This window comes from Thamnophis elegans, chromosome 7 (genome assembly GCF_009769535.1).
Source record: "Thamnophis elegans isolate rThaEle1 chromosome 7, rThaEle1.pri, whole genome shotgun sequence".
In the NCBI taxonomy this organism is placed as follows: Eukaryota; Metazoa; Chordata; class Lepidosauria; order Squamata; family Colubridae; genus Thamnophis; species Thamnophis elegans.
In genome coordinates this window covers 50,200,351-50,225,040 of record NC_045547.1, presented here as the reverse complement: position 1 = coordinate 50,225,040, position 24,690 = coordinate 50,200,351, and the positions used below count along the sequence as shown (strand labels likewise).

Here is a 24,690-nt window from a genome sequence, read left to right as displayed (position 1 = left end):
ATTAGGCACACATGGAAAAAACATGCTAGGTCTTATTTTCAGGATAGTCTCATTTGAGGGAAACAGGGTAGTTACTTAAACATAAATAGCCAAACTTATCATATAATCTATAGGAGCAGTTTAGGTGTAAGGGTATCAGTTTAATAAACTTCTGTGCATTGTGCCTCTACGTTTGTATCACCTTTTTCCTTGTATTGTATAATTCATAACTTTTTTATTCAAAATACAATCTTGATGTTGTATCTCTTTAAATAATCAGACATTAAATAACATTTTATCAGTTCTGTTGTAACAGGAAATTGTGTTTGAGGAACTCCTCAAATAATAAGATGCTTTAAACAAAACAAAAGAGGAACAGAAGAAGAATGAAAAATTGCCTAGCTTCTAAATAAATAAGCTAAGTTTTATTAAAGTCAATAACAGCAACACTCTGGCAGGCAAGATTTATTACTTTCAATGTGCCTTCAATTATTGCATCTACCAATCCTCTTTAATGAGACTTGCTAGCTACCATCAATAGAAATGTACAGCACTGGTTATGGATGCTGGCCATTAGTGTTTGCTTCGTGGCCAAACTGAAAAACGCAATTAGCTGAAGAGCTTGTTTTATGAAATAGTCAAATAGCCAAGGGGCACAATCGGTATAGATAGCATTCTAGTGAGATTTAGATGTATAGAGTATTACATGTCTGACAATATAAGGATGCCATGGTTTCCTAATGATAATTAAGTGCTATTTATCTCATACAATTTGCAAACTATTTGGATTATTTTTTTTCCCCCTCACCAGGATTTAGGACAAATAATCCCTCTCATTGTAGAAAGCTGTATCCGATTTATCAATTTGTATGGTGAGTTCTAAAGTATTTTTTAATTTAATCCCAATTTTGAAGACTATTGTGCTTAATAATCATGATGCTTTTTTCTGGCATGTTCTAATCCTTTTCCAATTACAGTTAGGAAGTATAATGAAACTTTGGTCTTGTTGAAAACTTAAAAATGGAAGGGCTTTGTGGGAAATAAAACAAAGAGAGAAAGGGCAGAATATTAATTCAGACAGCAATAAGAAAGGATTAATTGGAAGGTATGAAGCCATAGAGCAAAGGAAGGAAGTAGTTTGTAGTTTATTATGATTTATAGGCCGCCCTTTTCCCTGAGGGGACTCAGGGCGGCTTACAATACATGGGAAGGGGGGTGCAAAACAAAAACACAAGACAGTGCATAAATAAAAATAAAACAATAAAAACACAACTTTCATTCAACATTCGGGTGGGGCAAATTAGAATCTTATCCCCAGGCCTGACGGGAAAGCCAGATCCTAAGGGCTGTGCGGAAGGTCTGGACGGTGGTGAGGGTGCGAATCTCCACGGGGAGATCGTTCCAAAGGGTCGGAGCTGCTACTGAGTGGGCCGGAATCAAGCAAGAAAAGGAATTCTTGGTCTTTGGAAACAGTTAGCGTTGCATTTGAAAATGCAGTAAGCTACTTTGTTGAGTCTGGGTGGAAAGTTATATATAAATGTGATAATAAAGGACTAAGATGCTAATATTTTCCCTCATTTGAAACATTATGTTTATATATTTCTCTGTTATTATTTTTCAGGTCTTCAACACCAGGGCATTTTCAGGGTGTCGGGCTCTCAGGTGGAGGTTAATGATATTAAAAATTCATTTGAAAGAGGTGATTATTTTTCTGTTCATATATATCATCATAACATAAAAATTATTTTCCTAAATTATTATTATGAAAGGGAGAGAATTTTTATTCATTGAGAAGAATAGAAAAACAAAGAAATTAGCACAAATGATCTTTAAAAACTTACATAGCTTTGGATATTGGCTTTGGAGATCTTTAAACTTCATAGGCTCTAAATGACAGCAAAAAGAGTTTAATGTAGCTCTGCTGTCATCTTGTGGCCATCCACATTATTGCAGCCCCAGAGGTGGCTAACTCCTGAATTTAACCCTTTTTGCAATGTTTAAATAGGCAGATTCTTCCTTCTTGTACAGTTACTTCTTCCCCCATCTACCTCTGTGCCATCCAGTTGTGTTCTGTTTTTCTGTTTACTTTCTCCTCCTCCTCTTTTTCCTTATTTTTTTGGGAGGGGAGGTAGAATAAAGTTTAGAAAAATCTTTCAGATATATATGGATTATACGTTAAAATTATATGCACAATTATTTAAAAAGACTAAAATTTCATGATGGGTTTCAGCTGGAATTGGAAATCTTAGATGGAGAAGACTGGGAAACTGGGTATTGTACAGGAATTTTTTTTCTGTGTTTATTACTTTATTTATTGTGAAATTGTCCTAAATTCAGAGTCATCTTTTTCGGAGGTAAGTATACCAATTAATGGAGAATGAAAAAATACTGCATATAGCTAGTCAACTTCATCATTTTAAAGGTGTTTTCTGAATATAGGCTGCATTCTTTGACATGTCTCCCGGTTGGGTTTTTTTCAAATACTTTATTGATGATTGGGGGAGGGGGAGAATAAATTGCTAGACTAGACTAATCCACACCTGCAAAGTTTTTTCTATATGTTTATCTGATATTATTTTGGTGAGTAGAACTCCCCCCCCCCCAAAAAAAAAGAATACAGTGTTTTTCCACAATTCTTAATAACATCATCTTTTTTTATGGGAGTTTGGCTTTAGAATCTATTCTTTGTAATCACAACAGAATGCAGAACATGTTTTTCTAAAAATCTTTTTAATTACTTTTTTCACCTCAAAGAAAATGTAAGCTTGAATATGTCAGTATTTGTATGGTATGTAACTTGAATGAAAATAGTTGTGAAACCCAATATATTTAGTCAAAGCAGTCCTCAGCTTCTCAGTAATACTGAAATTTCATTCAGCCTAATTAAATTCATTTACCCAAATCAAACTTTCCTATCTTGAATGCCTTCCAGATATGAAGACTTTACCTCCTAGAGTTCTTTAGTATTTGAGGAAAATTTTATGAATTCTGATATCTACATATCTGGATCATGCTTAGGTTAAGGATGACTGAATCCTTGCATGGACAATCTAGCATTTTAACCCCCTCTGGCATTCTGCTGTGCACTTATTTATTTAATCAATCAATCAATCAATTAATATCACTACCCAACTTTCCAATTGTAACTCCAGGTACCTAACATGAGGTTAAAATAGGTTTTAAAAATATCAAAACAAAATATACTCTATATTGTATTATAATTAAAAAGAATGAAATTAAAGTTCATATCCCAATGGGAAAGGTATATATTTGAACAATATTTTAGATCTTGCTGCATTCATTCTAATTTCAGGATGACCAATATAGTACAGCTCAGAATCTTAAATAGAAAAAGGCTGTCAAGATCTAAGGCCTGTAAGTATTTAATCTTGATTTATTTTTGTAGGTGAAAATCCTTTGGCAGATGACCAAAGTAACCATGATATTAACTCAGTTGCTGGAGTACTGAAGCTTTATTTCCGAGGACTGGAGAATTCTATTTTTCCTAAGGAAAGGTTTAATGATCTTATTTCTTGTGTCAGTAAGTTACATTTGTTTCTTTCGTGTGTTTTGAATGGTCACTTTAATGAATGAAATTGTATTATTTGCTCAGACATATCTATTTTACAACAGCTTTATATAGCACAGCTTACTGCTATCATAGTTATTTATGTGCATCCATTTTAACAAGTGTGTTTTTGAATTTACATTCTCTCCTCAATAAGAATAAAGTATACTGTATGTTTTATATACATAGCCCTCAGCACATATATACATGTCTCCCTTGTATAGATTTTTGTTAGCTTATTAGATAACCCCCTTCCCAAATACCATTGGTTTGATTAATGTACTGCATTCTATTAAGGACAGAGTTTAAGCAAGGAAGCATATTTTTCTCCTTTCAGATATAGACAAAGATCCTATTTGGATAAAATAACCATCCACAAGCCTTTGAAACTTGTTCATATAGTTAATATCAACAAGAAATCTTAGAACAGATTAATATGTCCATTTTGCACTCTTGTATAGTCTATACAATCTTTTTCCAATCTGGTATTCTCCAAATGTGTTGCAGTACAATTCCCATAGTTGCCAAATGTCATATGACCCATCACATCTTGAGTTATTACCCAGCATATCAGCAGTGGAAAGTTCTATACTTTCAATAGCCAAACATAACTAATTTTTCTACTTGATGTTACAGGAACAGAAAATCTCTATGAGAGAGCTCTTCACATACGTAAACTTTTGCTGACATTGCCCAGATCAGTCCTTATCTTACTAAGATATCTTTTTGCCTTCCTCAATCAGTAAGTAGTTTTAGTTTTCTATATGTTAAGGAAGTTGTGTGTGACAGAGAAAAAGAACGTGCTGGTGGTGAGACCAGAGAGAGAGAGGGAGGAAGAGAAAGAATTTGATTTTAACAAAGACTGTGTGCTATTTTAAATGATAGAAGAGGAATGATTTTCATGCAAACTGGAATTAGCTCTTTAAATGACAACACGATAGAAATAGTATGGAAAGCTTGAAAATAGAAGTTATGATAATACTTGTACATTGGAACATTGTGTTTGTAAGGTTTTTTTTTTTCAAAGAAAGCTTCACCAATATCTTCACATATACCTTAATATAGAATAACAATGTTTGAAGTTCTAATTTCCAACATCCCAGAATATATTAGACACTGAATGTAAATATTGTTCTTGAAAATAGTTGTATTCATGTGAAATACTATTGTGAGAGTGAGCTTGCATTGATGATACAAGCATTCTCACAATCCGATGGACCACTTCACGAATCTCTAATTCCTAGGCTGCTTTGGCAATGAGACACACACACACTGCAGACTGGGTGAAAATGGCGGTTTCTGGCTAAACCAGAACACTTTTTATTAGGAAAGTTCAAAGAAGCTAGTCAGCAGTTTAATACAAACAAAGGATCTCACAGTATGTTACAATTCACTTCTTGATTACACATTCTGGCAGAAAGGCAGGGAGGAGGGACAAAAGGTGCTCTTTGATAAGGGAGGTAGGAATTGTAAATCATACAGAGAGCTACATTAGGCATATGGGAATGACTGATTTGTTACACGAGGCGGCAAAAGGATGCAAGGCTAATTCTGTGTGTTTATATCTCAGATAATAGAGGCCTCTCATCTCTGGTGTATCTGTGTATTGCTATTCACATAGACACTCGAAATGAATTCGGCTTCCTTATCTAAAAGCTTTCCCAGGACTGTTCTTTCCATATGGCTCTTGGCAAATGTTCACTGGGATCCTTTGATCCAGATAGAATTGATCCAGATATATTCTATCCTATCCTATTGATCCCAGCTAATTTCACCCAGCCAATTATGGGGTAATTTCCCACATCTCCTCCTTTTTTATTTTTTAAATGGAAGCAATTGCCATGGGTTGTTTCTTTCTCACAAATCCCCCTTCCATTGGATATCCAGGGATTATTAATTCTGATGTATTGACACTTATTAATAATGCGTGATGCTTCTGGATAGCAGCATCCGCAATACTCTGCATAGTGGATCTCAATAATGGTATTATGCATGGCAACATAGTTAATCCCAAAAATATCATTCCGATAAAAAATAAACCTTGCTTCCAATTGTTAAAAATACCTCCAAGCCAACCATCAGTGTCCAATATGCCTTTCCAAGTTTGTACAGGAACATGTGCAGTTTGTATCATAGTTCGAGTTATTTTTTCTATCACAATTCCAGAATCATCAATTTGTATACAACAATTACTAAGATTAAATTTACCATACACTCCGCCTTCGGCAGCGAGCAAATAGTCTAAGGCTAAACGATTTTGCATAATATAAGTTCTTGACAATACACTTTCTTTTGCAAGCTTAGTTAATGCCAATGCAGTTTCATTTGTAATTATTTCTAATACAGCTTGTAATCTAATAATGCGATTTATCATATATATCGGCGTTCTATATCCCCACGATCCGTCTTGTGCCCACGTCGCAGGATCATAATATGCAATAATTCTCTCAGGGGGCCACTCATCATCCTTCCAGTTACCTATTTTTATCCCTTTAGCAAGATCTATTGTACGTTTACGTCTTTCAAGAGTATCATATACAGGGACTCCCAATTTTTGTTTTTTCTCTATAGGCATTAGGAAGAATGAAGGTTGAATCGCCCCCAAGATGCATGACCCATACCACCCCGCGGGTAACATATTATAGGCAAAATTACCACATATCCAATATAACCCATCAGGTGAATTCCACACAATAGTATCATTTTCAGGGTCTGAAAGTCCTCGTAACTTAGTTACTTCCAGCAATGAGTTTTCAGGTTTGGTCATATTAGTTTGTGAAACCCAAGTGTTATTTTCCCACTCATTAGAACATTTTAAAAATCCCATAGGTTTATTTCTTTTAGTCTGATTATTTTTATTTCTAGTATAACATATGTGACCTATTATATGAGAGGTAACTTGCCAGGTTTCATTGAAGTTGTTATTAAAGGTGAAGTTCCCTTTCCATTGAGCTATTTCAGTATAGTTTGCTTCTTGTACATGCCATGGCCAGCGATCTCCCATAGTGGTTCCTCCACATACAAAACAATTTTTTAACATAAGTTCTGTAGCAACTTCTTGAGCCAAATTAATAAACATATTTTTTGCTTTTGGAGGTGTAGGTAGATCGTTAAGTTTAGCAATCTCCTGCTCATAACTCCAAAAAAACTTTACAGGTTGATTTGTCAATTTTGTTGCTTCAGTCTTTACAATAATATATCCATAAGGATCCTTTCCTGCTTTATCTATACCAATACCATAATGATAGTATCGGGTGCCTAAAGTACCTGCTACCTGTGCAGAAAGGCAGAGTGGTGTGCAGTGATGGGATTGACAATCAGTAGTGACTGGAGTAATAGAAAGATCGAAATTGTTAGGTCCATAGCCACTTGTATACCAATATACACTCGGTTGGGTATAGCCTCCATGTGCTGAAAGTGTCGAGCGAGTGAATAAATATCTATGGTTTTGGATATATGATTGTTCCCACGACTGTCCTCCACAGGTTACCCCTGCGGATCCTGTTCCTTGCCCTATGGCAATTGCTAAACATGTATCAAAACAAACAGTAATGGGTGCCATTCCCTTTGAAACATTATGGGCTATGTACCCTGATAATCTTTGTGCTGTAAGAAATTGATGTTTTAAACTAGATCCTCCTTTATAGCCATAAACATAGATGCTACTTGTTATAGGTCCTACCGCTTTTGGTTCATAACATTGTATCCCATTTGGTGTATAGCATTGATTGTATTGTGTATTGTTATGTGTGCATGGTGGTATTAAGGTTCCATTGCATTCAGGTTTCATAGTATAATATATTAAGGTCATGGAAATTTTTGTGCCTTGTTTGGTTTTTTGTAAACAGGCTGTGCAAATGTCCTCTTTTATCTCTCTTTTTGTTAGGTGGTGAGAGTTGTCTCCTCCTATCTCTTGTTGATAACTCAATAGTGTTAAGAACCACTCACTAACTGGGGGAAATTTTATACTTGCTCTTGAGGTTACTTCTGTTTTTATTATTTTATTAGGTAACCCTTTTTGGTATTGTGTGCATTGATACCAACCTATAGAATTCTCTGTGATTCTTACTTTAATGTGTGATAAACAGCCGTTCTCTTTCGGGTGTGAAATACCTCTCACATTTTGGATTGCCTTTTTGAATTTTGCAGGCAAAAATTGCCATGTAATTAAACACGCTGCAGCTGGATTTTTCAAATAACAAGTTAAGGTAACTTGTGTATTGGCTTCTCCGTATGTATTGTGAGGGTAGATGCATATCCCTTGAGAATTGCAGTTTTCCCCATTGGAGTATGGAATGATCGCTCTTTTTGAGTGGTTGTGTGTGAAAGGAATTTCTTGAATATTCTCCACTATTCCCTTCTTATTTTTGCGTTCATATTCACATGCCCCCCATACAATTAAAAGCATAATTCCCATCCCCAACATCATTAGCAAAAGGTGCAACAGAAAATGCTTACAAGACATCGGAGGAGCCCAAAAATCCCAAAATCCCATTTCCTGTCCAGGCGAAGGTCCTCTGAAAAATGGGCATCGGGGCTGACGTACTCTGGGAACATATGACCGGCCAACGACCTGTTCCGGACGGATTTTCATCTTGAATACTAGATATCAAAAGAGGGGTCAATAGATCTTTGGTGATAATCGTTAGAAAAGGGATTGTCAATAGTTTGTTGTACTGTTGGTGTGATACGAAGTTCAGTAGTGATACGGGAGGGATCGGTGTAGTTAAAATATTTCTGAAGATACTGTTCAATTATCACAATGTCACACGGGATCCTGCAGTGAGTGCAAAGTTCACAGGAATAACAGTGGGAGCAGCAGCAATTCTAGTCGTCTGTTGTTTGAAACAAAAGGGATAGGCTTGCTTCGGGATCCTTTTTATCATCTGTTTTCACTGGTCTCTCATGAAACGGTCGTACGCATCTTCCAGGAACCCACAACACTCTGTCCGGGAGTTGCACAGCAGCGTATCCACGTCCCCAGGTAACGAGCTCCACTGGGCCCTTCCACTGAGGGTCTGGCAATTGTCTGTAATAAACAAGAGGGCGGGGAGAAACTACGCTATGCTGAAAATGTCTTTCCCCAGCTGTGGAAGCTATGGGTGAGCCTGTAAGATTCAAAAAATTCTGTGTGTATAAGGCTTTGCTTAAACGGTTTTGGATTTCAGGCAGCCCTATCTTAAAGGGGCCTTGCTGTTTATCAAGCATCATTTTTAGTGTTAAATTTGCTCTTTCTACAATTCCTTGTCCTTGGGAATTGTATGGGATTCCAAATTTATGGACAATTTTCCATTGATCACAAAAGGTAGCGAATGCAGCGCTACTATATGCGGGTCCATTATCTGTTTTAATCTCCAGGGGGCTTCCTAAAACTGAAAAAGAGCGCATACAATGGTTGATCACTTGTTTGGTTGTCTCCCCCCGCTGTGGGCTTGCAAAAATAAAACCTGAAAAGGTATCCACTGTGACATGAATATATTTCCAGGGTGCGAAAGAAGGGTATTGTGTGATATCCATTTGCCATATCTCACATCGTTTAATTCCTCGGGGGTTAACTCCCATAGGAATTGCGTTACCTTGCCTGCTACAGGTTGAGCACTGCTGGATGATCGCTACAGCCTCAGTTTTTGAAATTCCAAACATCTTCACTAAGGCTTTTGCATTTTGATGAAAATACTCATGGCTTTCCCATGGAGTTGCAAATCCAATAAAACTTTCCCTAGCGGCTTTGTCTGCATAATCATTTCCCTCTGTTAGCATACCAGGAAGTGACTGGTGACTCCTAATATGAGCCACAAAATATTGAAATTTTCTATCCATAATTAATTGCTGTAACTGTAAAAACATATCTAACAATTGCTTATCTAGGGCTGGTGAAAGATAGGCATCAAACAAGTTATTAATCACTTGGTAAACATACAATGAATCCACAATTAAATTAAATGTTTGGTCTTTTAATTTCTCAAATGCTAATATGGATGCAGCCAACTCAGAACGCTGTGCTGAACTCTGAGGGTGCGTGTGGTAAGTTATCCACTGTCCTGAGATTTGATACACACATGCACCCCTGTTCTTAGTTCCGTCAGCGAAAACTGTAACTGCATTTTTAATTGGCAGTTTACTTTGTAAGGAAGTCAATTGTAAATGTTGTAGATTCAGTAACAAAAACCTATAATCTGTGGGATAGTGGTATTTAATTGTCCCTAAATAGTCACTTAAGGCCAATTGAAGTGCGTCTGATATTTGAAAATATTTTTCCCACCAAGGTAGTGGATATGGAACGTAAAAAGTTTCTGGATCCGTAAAAAGTTTCTGGATCCGTTCCCAGTATAGCTCGAGCTCTCTCTCTTAGCTTTATAATTATCTGGGATAACAATAGAGGTTTTGTTGAAACTGTTCTCCCCGGGCTGTGTGCTAAGTGTATCCATTCAATCACTAACACTTTTTTCTGTTGTGTTTGCAACAAACACCCTGTGGGCAAGTTTTTGGTATTGAAAATAGCAGCTGAGATAGGAACGTGTGAAACCATCCTGTCTACCCAAGTCTTTGTTAGGGCTGCCTCAATCACCTGAATACACTCTTTTTCTTTGTCCCCTATGGTTAGTATAGCAGCAGGCTCCTTTCCTCCTGCCAGCAATGCAAATAAGGGTTGTAATTGACTCGTAGTTAATACCATGTAAGGACGTGCCCAGTTAATTGAACCCAAATATTGTTGTAACTGCACCAAACTACATTTATCCATTTCAGGTAGTTTTGGAATTACTGGTGAGGCATGAGATGTCATGATTCTATGTCCCAAATATAAATATGGTGGCATAGTTTGAATTTTTTCTGAAGCAATTTTAAATCCTTTATCATTAAAATCTTGTATGATCTCCTTTAAAACCTGTGAATATGCATTTTGTGCATTCTTTTCTATTGCTAGCAAGATATCATCCATGTAGTGGTAGAATAGGATACCTTTATACTTGGCTCTAAAATGTTGTAAAATATTATTAATGTAATATTGACAAAGCGTTGGGCTATTTAGCATTCCCTGGGGTAAAACTTTCCACTGATACCTTACTGTTGGCTCACTATAATTTAGTACAGGAATTGTAAATGCAAATAATACTCTGTCCTTTTTATGTAAAGGTATTGAGAAGAAGGCATCTTTTAAATCAATAACTGTTAAAGCATAATTTTGAGGAATGATATTAGGATTTGGTAATCCGTATTGCAGGGGCCCCATGGGACAAATCACTTCATTTATCTTTCTTAAATCTTGAAGCATTCTCCACTTCCCTGATTTTTTCTTAATTAAAAATACAGGAGTATTATAAGGGCTATTTGACAATTCTATTTTTTTATCTAATAACAACTGTTGCACAATTTCTTTTAAGGCTTCTAATTTAACAATAGGGAGGGGCCACTGTTCAATCCAAATTGGGTCATTGTTTTTTAATGTAAGTTTCATTAAAGGGTCCATTTCATTTATTTTTTATACAAAACATTCATTACCATCAGTTCTAAAAGCTATATGTAAGCCAATGAGCTCTATTTTCTTACTGTCTCTCTCCCTCTAGGTCTGAAAGCAGTTACACACACACGTCTCTCTCTCCCCCCTTCTCCTGTTTCCTTCCAAGGAAAGGCTCAGGGGGAAAAGGGGGGGGTGGAACTCACCCACGCAATCACTTTAAGTTAGCTCAGGGCTGAACAATTCTACAAACGGCTATCCTGCTCTTTAAACATGCTTTCTCTCAACAAATTTGGAAATGATAACACAAAGGCATACACACATCCCATTAAACAATTTTGCAACTTACTGTTTCTTTATATGAAAGAAATCAAAGTACGTGCATACCAACTTTTACCATTTAACATATATTAACACTGCAATCAAACTGCTTGTGTAAATTAACTTCACATGCAAAATCCTTTGTCATGCATTCTTCAAACAGCGAGGAATTTCAGAGAGCAGTTTAAATCCTAACTACTCTTCTCACCCTCACAGCTTCAAGCCAAAGCCTATTTACAAACTTCAAACATCAATTTAATTCAATTCTCCTCTTTCTCTTTACCTCTGTTCACTTTCTTTTTCTCTCTACCTCTCTCTCACTCTTTTTTCATTCTTTCTCTACCTTACTCCAAAGTTAGGGTTGCCCCAAACTGAGACAACAAATCTCTCCCCCACAAATTAACATGCAATTTTAAAACGACCGGTCGGATACGTGCCTTAATTACAGAACCTGGGATGGACACCTAAGAATTTTTTTAACAGACATTACATCAAAGTAATCAAGTCCAATTACCTAGGTCTTCCCATTCAGTCAGGCTTTACCTCATTACTTACTAAATTTCTTACTTTTCTTTTAAAAGACAACTATTACAGCTGCAACAATTTTCATCTGATGGTGGCCAGAAAATCAGCAGATTTGTTATAAATGTGAACACTTTAAAATCCCTGTCTTTTGGATTGAAATTATCTTATCTACAATTACCTTGAGGGTGCACAAAAACTTAGGCACACATTCATGCACTCACAAAAACATTTTTTCTCCATTCCAATTCAGATCTGACACGGGCTTTTATAATTAGAGCTGCAAAAAGTACATGTTTCTGAGAAATGAAACATCTGTGAAAAAGTTTCAGGTACTCAGGCATAAAAATGTGCTTAAAGCAATCAGAAGAGAAATCAGAAGAATCAGTAAGCAAGAACTCCTTGAGACATGAAATTAGATGAGGAAAGACTAGGAGAGACATTGTAAGAGGGACATCGTGGGGGGTAATGGAAGAAAGGTAGCCGGGATCACCGGAAGAAAATAGGAAAAGACAGGCAGATTCACTTGCCAAAAGATTGAAATGAGAAGGAAAATAAAAGGCAGCCTTTTGTGTGGGGCTGGCCGAATGCCCCAAAATTAATCTCCCGACTGTGAAACAGACAGAAGCGTAACGTTGAGAAGCTTCAAAGGCATACATACAAGGGAAAAGAAAGCCTTGGATTCAGAGTGAGAGTGTGAATTTAGCAAAGAGGTTTTCAAATATAGCAGGGGGGTGTCTGGTCCCCCCATCACGGCTTGTTCATGAGTTTTTAAACATTCCGTGACGATCTGCCAAGTGGAAAGTATTTTTGCTGCTGAGTACCATTCATTTGGCAATAAAACATCTACAATTTCTGTTGTTACTTCTTCAGATTTTTCTGGGGTGTTAGATTTTTCTTCTTGAGGAGTTTGCTTTAAAATCTCCTCTTTGCTTTCCCTTTTCTCTCCCCCTATAGCCTTTGTTGTTATTTCCTCATACTTGGGAGGGGCAGTGGGGTTTAGAGATGCTAATTCATCTGCCTGCTTTTTGGAAAGCGTGAATGTGTCTCCGTTATCCTTTAATATAATTTTATGAGCTCCAATTATCTGTCCAATTTCCTTAAGGTGAGCTTTCTGCTCTCTGGACAGGGGTCCTGTTTCCTTAAGGTGGGCCACCCGCCCCTTAGACAAATCTGTTCCCATACTTACGAAAAGTGCGCTGGGTAAGAGATGGGAATATTGGGCACGCTGAAAGTCCATTCGACCTGTCCGGGCCTCCCTGCGTCGCACCTCGACTGACTCCAGGCGTTGTAAAATGGATCACGTCGGAGGTCACCACTTGTGAGAGTGAGCTTGCATTGATGATACAAGCATTCTCACAATCCGATGGACCACTTCACAAATCTCTAATTCCTAGGCTGCTTTGGCAATGAGACACACACACACTGCAGACTGGGTGAAAATGGCGGTTTCTGGCTAAACCAGAACACTTTTTATTAGGAAAGTTCAAAGAAGCTAGTCAGCAGTTTAATACAAACAAAGGATCTCACAGTATGTTACAATTCACTTCTTGATTACACATTCTGGCAGAAAGGCAGGGAGGAGGGACAAAAGGTACTCTTTGATAAGGGAGGTAGGAATTGTAAATCATACAGAGAGCTACATTAGGCATATGGGAATGACTGATTTGTTACACGAGGCGGCAAAAGGATGCAAGGCTAATTCTGTGTGTTTATATCTCAGATAATAGAGGCCTCTCATCTCTGGTGTATCTGTGTATTGCTATTCACATAGACACTCGAAATGAATTCGGCTTCCTTATCTAAAAGCTTTCCCAGGACTGTTCTTTCCATATGGCTCTTGGCAAATGTTCACTGGGATCCTTTGATCCAGATAGAATTGATCCAGATATATTCTATCCTATCCTATTGATCCCAGCTAATTTCACCCAGGGGTAATTTCACCCAGGGGGTAATTTCCCACATACTATATATAGAAATTTAAGGAGAACTTTTTCCCCTTATCTCATTTATAAATGCAAATTCAGTCAGTGTATAATATAAACATTTGGAATTTTGAGTGGATGTTACAGGAACTTACCATAATGGTGTGGTGAATCAGAATTTATCCATTATTTGTCTATTCTGTCTATCTCAGTGTTGCTGAACCCTAGCAACATTTTGAATTCTGTGGAAATTGTTCCACACAAAGAAATGCTGCTCTAGAATATGAGGATGCTTCCTGTCACTCCAGTTTACTTTTCTTTTTAATTTGGCAGGTAGCTAGTTTCAAAATAAGCATTGGACTACGCACATGCGCGCACACAGGCATTGTTAGTACAGCAGATTATGTTTCAACATGGGGTTTTTCTTGGTTAATTCTATTCATTTTTTAATTAAAACATTGTTAAAATAAGATTGTATTAGGCAAGAAGTTTGGCAGGCACCAAGAAACAAATTGTGGATGTATTGTTACTCTTATGGACTTCCTTGGAAATCTAGGCTTTAAACAAGATATAAGGTGATATCTCAGTCTCTTAAGATGGTGAATATTTAGGTCTGGGAAATAAGTGTGAACGTTTTAAGGCAAAGATTTTTCTAACTCACAGAAGGCATATGCAGTATTCCTATGCTTGGATTACCAATAACTTATAAAATAATAATAGTCTTTGTAAACATCACAGATCTAAGTTTCAAAATAGCAATTTAACAAAAGATATGCGTCCACAATGCTAATACAGGATGAGATCACAAAAGTACATTTCAGCTGTTGCCTTAAGCAGCTTGTATCTCTCCCTTTTTAAATTTTTTTTTTAAAAAAAAAAAAACACATATAACATAAAAATATCATCAATTACATATTCTATTTAGCATGTTGTTTGGTCACAAACATTTGTTCCTCACCGCTTACAGTTGCAAATAAAATCAATTGTTATCAACCCAATATACAGTAATACATTGATTATCATTGTAAATCATATATTCAGTTTACTCTTATAATTTCTTCCTTTTAAACATGTATTCTAAAGATTGTATTCATATGTATGCTAGCTATCTGTTACATCATTGTAAATCTATTTAATAATAACATATCTTTATAGTATCATCTATCTTATTCTGGTGTTTCTTGCAGTATATAAAAAAGAAAAAAAAGGTTCACCAACATTTTATATTTGTGTATCATTACTTTCAGTTATATATAAAATCATAAAATACCTATCCAATATATATAAATACATCTTTATCATTGTGTCTCATATATTCAACTACAATTATTGTTTCTTCATTTTAAACAAAATATTCTAAATATTCCATTCATATATATATACCAATATTCCATTACTTTGTTATAAATCTATATATTCAATTCATATATATATACCAATAATCCATTACATTATTATAAATCTATACACTCTATATAAAAGTAATATGTCTTTATAGTATCTCCTATCACATTTTATTATTACAATTCAAAATTATGGTAATTATATGTATATTGATAAAACAAGTCCCAAATCTTATAAAAGTTCTTCTTCTTCTTCTCTAATTTCAAATGTCAATTTGCTCATTTCAGCACATTCCATTATTTTTTGAATAACTTCCTCCTGCATTGGTATTTTCTCATTTTTCCAATTTTTTGAAAATACAATTCTGGCTGCTGTTAAAATATTTATGATCAAATATTTTAAGTCTTTATTATATGTATCTGGTGTAATACCCAATAAAAAAGTCTCTGGTTTAAAGTCTATACATTTCTGTGTCATTTTCTCCAACCACGTGTGGATTTTAGTCCAATACCTTTTAGCTTCTGTACAAGTCCACCACATGTGGTAGTATGATCCCGGAGTCTGATGACATTTCCAACACTTTTCGGATTTGTTCTTGGACATTCTTGCTATTCTCGTTGGGGATAGATGCCACCTGTAAAAACATCTTATACAAATTTTCCTTATAAGCTGTTGACATTGTCATTTTATAATTTTGGAACCACAATTTCTCCCATTTCTCTAGTTCAATCCCATGTCCAAATTTTTTTCCCCCAGCTATCATAGGTTCTTTAACTTCTTGTTCTTTTAGTTTAACCTCTAGTAAATGTCCATATAGTTTTTTAGTTACTTTTTCATCAGTACCTGTCAAGATTTTATCTAACTCAGTTTTTTTATCATAAAAACTTCCATTGTACAGTCTTTATCATATCTAGATTGTATTTGCACATATGAAAACTAATTCATTTCAATTCCTTCCTGTTTCAGCTCTTGCATAGATTTGAGTTTACCCTCTGCATTCAAAATTTCACCATAGCTAACCGATTGTTCCTTTTTGTATGTTATTTGATATGAAAAAGCTTCAATAGTTGATAGCCAGACTGGTATTTTTAAGTAATATTGCTTTTTAATCTTCTCCCAATTCAATAACAAATCCCCCCTTAAGTAATGTCTTCTAAAATAACCCTGTGTTTAGTACCTTTATACGATGAAAAAGCATGCCGTCCCAACAATAGGTCATGTCCTTCTAAACTCAATAGTCTAGAATTCCTTAGTGTTATCTACTCCATTATCTGTCCATTTTAAGTCTATATAGAGCACACTGGAATTCTGTCTGGTACAGGCATCAATCAACATATTTGAGTATGTAGAGAGATTCATTTTAAGACTTCATTTTAATTTTCATGTATGAGCATACAGTATGTAGGACTACGGCATTTTGAAAATGATTTTGGAAAAGTGCTTCAAATATTACATGAAAAAGTCATATCTCTGCTGTTCATTAAAGTAGCCACATCATTTTTCAGGCGTTTTAAGGAAATAGTGAACAGAGAAAGGGAAAAAAAGGAAGGAATTGATCATCAGAACCATAGTGAACCTATGGTATTAGAAAAGCAGTATTAGAAATAGTCCAGCCCCTTGCTTAGGCAGGAAATCCTGAACCATTTCAGACAAATGGTTGTCTAATCTCTTCTTAAAAACTTTCAGTGTTGGGAGCATTCACAACTTCTGGAGGTGATTTGTTCCACTGATTAATTGTTCTAACTGTCTGGAAATTCCTCCTTAGTTCTAGATTGTTTCTCTCCTTGATTAGTTTCTATCCATTGCTTCTTGTCTTGCCTCCAGGTGCTTTGGAGAATAGCTTGACTCCCTCTTCTTTGTGGAACACTGCTATCAAGTCACCCCTAGTCCTTCTTTTAATTAAACTAGACATACCCAATTCCAGCAAGTGTTCTTTATATGTTTTAGCCTCTAGTCTGCTAATCATCTTTGTTGTTCTTCTCTGCATTCTTTCTAGAGTTTCAACATCTTTTTTTACAACATGGTGACCAAAACTGGATGCAGTATTCCAAGTGTGGTCTTACCAAGGCATTATAAAGTGGTATTAACACTTCATGTGATCTTGATTCTGCCATTCTGTTAATGCAGCCTAGAACTGTGTTGGCTTTTTTGACAGCTGCAGCACACTGCTGGCTCATATTTAAGTGATTGTCCACTAGGACTCCAAGACCCCTCTTACAGTTACTACAGTTGAGCCAGGTACCACATATACAGTACCTGTGCATTTGGTTTTTCTTGCCTAAATGTAGATACTTACTTCTTTTACTATTGAATTTTATTTTGTTAGATAGCACCCAGTGTTCAAATCTGCCAGGTTCCTTTTGTATCTTAAGCCTATCTTTTGGAGTGTTGGCTGTTCCTGCCAACTTGGTGTTGTCTGCAAATTTGATGAGTTCCCCCATCTATCCTCTCAGCAAAGGAAATTGTTTACCAGACAGGCAGATGGAGTTTTCTTTTAAAGTAGTGTAAAAATAAGATTCTATTTGGCTTTTAATGTGGTAATAAAGAAAACACCACATTGTGGCTATAAAAGATGTTGGGACAAAGAATTCAGAAAAAAATGAGAATGGTTCAAAGGCAAAAAGAATTTCTCTAAATGCAGACTGATTAAAATCCTGTACATAGACTGGGTAAAAATGGTAATGATTTTTTTAAAAAATAGTATGTAATGAAGTGAGTCATTTTGGATAAGGAAAAATGTTAAGATGTCCACTAGACTGAACTGTTGTTGTTTTGAACTGAAAGCGTTGTCCATTAAGATCAAGAACCAATTATTTTTCCTTCAGGTTAGAGAACAGCTCTTTCTTTTCCACATCATTCAGATATAGAAATATTGTTGAGATTACCTATAGTTCAAGTCTCTGGGGGGCATGGGGTGCTCATTTTGAATTATCTGAAAATTGTTGATCTGCTTTAGATATATTGTCTAAGTATAATGTTATTATAAATTATCATATATTCATATATGCAGTGCCTATACATCCCTGTTAATATGCCAGATTTTTGAAATGTAAAAAAGTCAGACCATGATAAATCACTTTAATGTAATATATGAACTGTACAATTCAGTTGAAATCAAACTGGAATTTTTTAGGGGAAAAATAACTATAAAACCATCCAATAACATGCTTGCAAAATACTTATTTTCTTTTTCTTTTCTTTTTTTTAAACAGCCTTTCTCAGTACAGTGATGAAAATATGATGGATCCTTATAACCTGGCCATTTGTTTTGGCCCAACATTGATGCCAATTCCAGATATACAAGAACAAGTGTCATGCCAGGCTCATGTTAATGAAATCATTAAAACCATTATCATTCACCAGGAGATCATTTTTCCAGATAGCAAGGAATTAGATGGCCCAGTATATGAAAAATGTATGGCAGGTGATGACTACTGGTAAGTCCTTCGGTCTTTTACCTAACAAACTTGTCATATTATTCCGTGAGCAGCTTAGAAGAATCTTGCTTCCATCTACCACAAAAAAAAACTGTGATTTGCCTGCCGATCTAGGTAAGTTATATGTAGGAATTTGTCTATAGTGCAACCAGTTTTTAAAAAAATATGATGTAAGGGCTGACACAAGGGACTCAGTGGCTAAAATACTGAGCTTGTCAACCAGAAAGGTTGGTAGTTCGGCAGTTCGAATCCCTAGCAGCGCATAACGGGGTGAGCTGTCCCAGCTTCTGCCAACCTAGCAGTTCAAAAGCATGTAAAAATGCAAGTAGAAAAATAGGAACCCCCATTGGTGGGAAAGTAACAGTGTTCTATGCGCCTTTGGCCACGGAGTTGTCTTCGGACAGCACTAGCTCTTCGGCTTTGAAACGGAGATGAAACGGGAACGACTAGCACATATGTGCAAGGGGAACCTTTACCTTTAAGGGCTGACGCTGGTGGAGGAGGAATCACTCATGCCAGTGGGAAAAAGCATGTGTAAACAAGGACAGATGGCAGAAACATTCAAGGCTGAAAAACATGCAGCAGCTACGCAGTCAGTGCTTCAAAAATGCAGCAGCACTGAGAGGCCTAGGATTTAAATCCTGGAACTAACATATATAAACAGCAGAAATCTGGAGTGATATAAGACAATTTATTTGTCTGTATGGTTTCCTAACTACAGTAAATCTATTTTTCTAACCTTTTTTGTTGGAATGGGAGAGAAAGTTTAATCACCTAACCTAGTATGAAGCCTTGTCACATGGCCTCTTTTACATTGGATAAGAGGTACATGAGATTAGTCTAGATCAATGATTCCTAACCTTTTTTTGGCCATGCCCCACCTAAGCATCTTTAAATTCCTGATCCCCTCCCCATGACATATAATTCTTACTTTACTCAAAAAGTGAACTCTCCTCACGTGGAGGAAGCCTAAAAGGCCTGATTTAAACAAAATTCAAATTGCCCTCATTAAAAATTAAAGTGCCCCCCTTGTGGGGCATGGGTCCCACTGGGAACCACTGGTCTAGAACATGATCCTTTCTTAAACTAGAGACCCACATTTAGTTGAAGATCATCCATAAAATGGCAGTAAGTTTTTCAGGGTCAAATAATAGCCAAAAAGAGGAAAAAGTGGATTTTAAATCACATTGGCCCAAGACTGTGTTGTGCATCGGGAGGAAATTTTAGATGGGACTGGCTTAGTAGGCTTGGCCTAACTAATTTTAAGATGCAGCCAATCTCTTTCTTCTTTGATATCTTGATTTCAAATTGATTCTTTTGTATGGTGGTTTCCCACCAATGTGTTTGAAATCAAGATGCGGGCTATGACTATTTAGACCAAACTAGATGTTACATACAGATATTTGGAAATACTCCATCCAGGACACTAATATTATCACCATGACCAACTTGACAATTTGGTGACTGATTCGATTCTATAATTTATATGGAGACATACAGAGATGTAACACCACATAATAAATTAATTTTAGCCTAAATTCCTGGCTAACTTTTTGCCCATTAGTTAAGAATTAAAATTTCCTTGAAACACTCTCTAGCTCAAGTATTTTGATGTGCTCCAATTCCTAATATATTCATATTTTGTCAGAGGTCTGTCTGAAGCCATTTAGATTCCTTTTCCATCTTGAATCTCAGCTTATTCAACTCTGCCTTACTTTAAAAAGTTTCAAACATTTCTTTCCCTTCCTTCAGAGGGAGTTGCTGGGATTACCTCTTTATGTGACGTTACAGAGTGATTTTCTTTCCCATGAAAAAAAGAGATTCTGTTTGAATTAAGGATATGTATTCTATACCTAGCTCTCTCTGTGTGTGTGTGTGTGTGTGTGTGTGTGTGTGTGTGTAGAAAGTTAGAAAAGTACTTAATCAAGTGTTGCTGAAAAGTTATATTTGAAAAAAGAATACATTAATATGACCAGTTTATTGGAATTTTAAATTATAGTTCCATCCTACCATCAAATAAATTCATGTACTCCTTCTCTACAGTGATAGCCCTTATAGTGAACATGGTATCTTAGAAGAAGTAGATCTGGATGCTGGAGCAGAAGTACACACCAGTGATGATGGTATGCTGTTTTTTGCTCTTTCTAATGACATTGTGCCTCTTTTTAATTTCATATGTATGCCATTCCCAGAGGAAAAATACACATTTTTTCATTGTCTATAATATTAAATGATTTACAATACACTTACCTGTTCCTTTGCTTTTTTTTCTGACTAACACAGTCAGGGTGGAAATAAGTACTGCAGCAAAAACAATTTCTACTGCCAGTATAAAGGGCATAGTAGCATTACTAGAGGTGGGCTTCAGCTGGTTCGGGCAAACTGGTTAATTAAATTTTTGTGCAGTTCAGAGAACTGGCTAATTGCACCACTGGCTGGCCCACCCCGCCCCTCCGACTCACTCCTTATCTTGCTTCGCCCACCTTGGCCATGGCATAGCAGCTGCTGTTCTCTGGCTCCCTCGCTTGCCTTGACTATGTGGCCCCGGTGGCCCAGCCCACTTGCCTGCCTTCACCCCGGCCTCCCACACTACCCAACTCCCTGCCTGTCTGGTGAGCCTTTATCTCTTTGCCGTTGCAAGTGGCCTGTTACAGGGCCTTCCTAGGGCTCCCCTGGCCTGTTACAGGCTGAAATGGAGGGTTCCTGGGCCCAATCCGCCCTCCCCACCCCATTTCCCATGGCTTTATTGTACTTAAAAGAACTCGGCCACTTGGCAGAGAAGCGGATGACTTTTATTCAAAAGCCAGCGAAGCTGTAAGAATGTGAGATTTAAGGAAAACCACTTTCCCCATCTTAATAAAAGACGTCGGCTTCTTTGCCATGAGGGCCTGCAGGTTTCGTTTTTATCCAGTTTGGTCAGGCTTAGTTTGGGCTCAGTCTGCTTGCTGCTGACTGGCTAGTTCGAATGAACAGCTTCAGGGATTGGGGCATGGCAGCCAATCAACAAGGGCCTTGCAATTCAGCCCAGTGAGACAAAGAAAGCAACCTCCCCTTCAACCCCCCCTGAAGCAGGAGGCTGCCGTAGCCCCGTCCAGGCCTTTTCTACCGCCAGAGGCCTCTTGGCCACACGGCCTCTGCCGAAGTCTTTTACTCAGAAGCTTGTGGAAATATTTTCCTTAGATTTCACATTCTTACAGCTTCACCATCATCTGAATAAAACCCTTTGGCTTCTCTGCCAGTGGGTCAGCCTCTTCTTGACTTCTGGAGATCTTCAAAAAAAGTAAGATCTTCAAAAAGTAAGTAATAAAGTAAATGGCATGATTAACATTTCCATTATTTTCAGTGGGAAGTAAAGGTAATTAAGTTAGTATGAATGTAACCTATTAAGGGTATGTTTAAAAATTATAAAAGGACTATATGTTAAAAATGTCCCTTATTTGCAACTAAATCATTTATGTCCATCCTTTGATTTTTGTAGCAAATTGTACATTTTTGTTTTGATAAAAGCAAAGTGAATATTCATTGAGAATGAATCTGTTTCTTCAGAGTAGTTCCTCTCACCATCCTTTAAAGCTTTACTCCCTAACTGATTTTTCTTAATAATTTGTCTATTTAGAACAACATAAAGAAAGCAGAAAAAAGGCAACAGAATTCCTAAGGGAGCAAAATCCCTACAGCTATATAATGAATGGTCTCTCTAAAGTGGTCTTATTATGACAGTAAAAAGCTAGTACAATGACTTTAAAATACAACTACTACTGTTTCCAAAATATATACTCGTACTTGCTAAAATTCTAGACGGTACCTATGTTAACATATAGCTGCTTCCATTAGCAGAAGAACAGCTTCCAATATAGGGGGGAATAATCAGAAATCCAGCAAGTTTTTATATTTGATTCAGAGTCTGTGAGAAACCCTTCGCTAATGTTAGAATGAGATTTCACTGAACAACTAATGTAGTTTTGTTTTGTAGTTCTTGTCACAGAATTCAATGTTTCAAAGTTATTCACATCATTTTAGCCATTTTTGACATAAAATTGCCAGATTTAAAAATTCTGAGCGTTTAAACATTTCATGGAAAAGCCTTTTTATAATGCTACTATCAAGCGTTGTACATTAGTCTTGTCAAATGTCTTGTTTCAGATTGCATTTCACAATGCTTCAGGTGTAGAATGATGTATTTAGTTATATTAACAGAATAGATATCAGTAAAAATTATACCTTTGTAGGGAGAAAAAAGTAAGTCATCCATGGGAAATGATGTGGGAAAGAGTAAGTGGAACCTGAGATGCCAGCAAAACAGGCCCAAACTGTGGAGACCCAGCACGCAGGATGGGGTGGGGGAAGCAATTGTGGAGACCGTAGGGGAGCATGAGGTATCTCAGAAGATTGGGGAAGGCCTTGGATGGTCTGCTCCAGCACTAGGCCCCACGTGCTGTTCCCCAGCCTGAGATTCCTCACGTGCATTTAAAGACCTGTGCGTTTGATTAACAAGTGAATTGGGGAAAGTAGGGAGTGATCACATTCATTTAAGGTGATTCAATCAAACAAATTCCCAGGTTGCAAATGTAATTGGCAGGCTTTATTACATTTGTAACTGGGGGATTATCTGTATAATGAGAGTGATGGAGGGTCTCAGGGAGCACGAGACGAGCTCTGTGTCACACCCACCCTGGCCACACCTACCCAGTCACATGACCACCCAGCCGGTCATTAGGGCAGAGAACCACTTGTTAAATTATTTGAATCCCACCACTGACCATTACGTATTTTCAGTCATGCATTACTAGGTTCACGGATAAGAAGAAGCTGCCAAATCTCTGGGCATCATCTTTCTTATTATGAAGAATCAGCAAGAAAAGAAACTAAAGAAAAATAATGTTTTGTGAGCTTATCAAAGTTTTATATGAGAAATATTTTTCATAAGAGCTTGGTGGATCACGCCATAGATCTACAGAATGTAGGCAATTATTTTACAGCCAGCCAGATTGGAAAAACTCACAAGCCTGAACTGGAAAGTGAAGATCCATTTAAACTTACATTTCCCTGCAATTAGTATTGAAGACATACTGATTAGGATTCAAGAAGTAATTGACATAAATAATTGAAATGTATTTGAATATCCGTAGCTCAGGTTGGTTGTTGGGTTGTTGATCTGAGCTTCAAGCCAAATTGCCAAGCTCGGAGCTCAGACCAACAACTTCACATACATAGTATTTGAAGTCCTTTTTGCTTGATCCTTCATAATTCTACCCAGAACCTTTTTAAAGCAAACCAAATTGATTACCACGATTTCTGGCAGGGAATTTTGCTATTTTACTGTGTAAAAAGAGTATTTCCTTCTGTCAGTTCTGAATCTGCCCTCATTTGTTTTCAGCTGTTAACCTGAAAACACTGTAGGACCAGAAGAAAGACAACTTTCTCACCGTATTATGCATGTTGGTACATCTCAATGTTGTTTTCTCTTTCCTTCAGTCCAATCTGAAGAGCCACAGTTGATTGATCTCTTCTGATAGGGCAGATATTCCGGTTCTTTTTGATTGTGCTATTTTGCTGTTTTCCAACTATAATGAATTATTAAGGTACAGCAACCAGAGCCACGTATAATATTTCAAGGTGGTTGTACCATAATTTTGTACAAGGTTATTTCATGAAAAGACGTCCTTTAGTCCTAGCCAGATAGCTTTATTCCTCAGAGATTATTGGGTCCTAAAATGTACTATTTGAATAATAATATTTTTCTTCATGCTAATTTTTATTATCTACTCATGTCCCTTGCTGTTATAAGCTATTTTTAAAGTCTTGTGATTTATCTTTCACAGAATGTGATCCAATAGAAGCTATAGCCAAGTTTGACTATGTTGGAAGATCTGCACGAGAACTCTCTTTTAAGAAAGGGGCTTCACTGCTTTTATATCATCGAGCCTCTGATGATTGGTGGGAAGGAAGACATAATGGAATTGATGGCCTTGTACCACACCAATATATAGTGGTTCAAGATATGTAAGAAACAGTTAAAGTTATTGTAATACCAGAGGTACTCTTTTCAGACCAGCATTTTCCTCTGGTGGGAGATCTACAGATTCTAAATTCCAAATTACAGGATACCAGAAATCTTTACAGCTCAACTGTTGCAAG

General features: G+C 36.7%; 1 protein-coding gene across 2 annotated transcripts in view; it reads left to right on the top strand.

Annotated features, from left to right (window-relative positions):
* The window catches only part of SRGAP1 (SLIT-ROBO Rho GTPase activating protein 1), a 218,007-nt gene that overhangs the window by 188,366 nt on the left and 4,951 nt on the right, over positions 1-24,690 (top strand). The window contains exons 15-21 of one of the 2 annotated variants that reach the window (XM_032220782.1): positions 791-851; positions 1,601-1,678; positions 3,386-3,520; positions 4,184-4,289; positions 18,328-18,552; positions 20,596-20,675; positions 24,375-24,555. In XM_032220782.1, coding sequence (XP_032076673.1) covers positions 791-851; positions 1,601-1,678; positions 3,386-3,520; positions 4,184-4,289; positions 18,328-18,552; positions 20,596-20,675; positions 24,375-24,555 — 866 coding nt within the window. The remainder of the gene's footprint in view (positions 1-790; positions 852-1,600; positions 1,679-3,385; positions 3,521-4,183; positions 4,290-18,327; positions 18,553-20,595; positions 20,676-24,374; positions 24,556-24,690) is intronic. The other variant, XM_032220783.1, reaches the window with a different exon arrangement.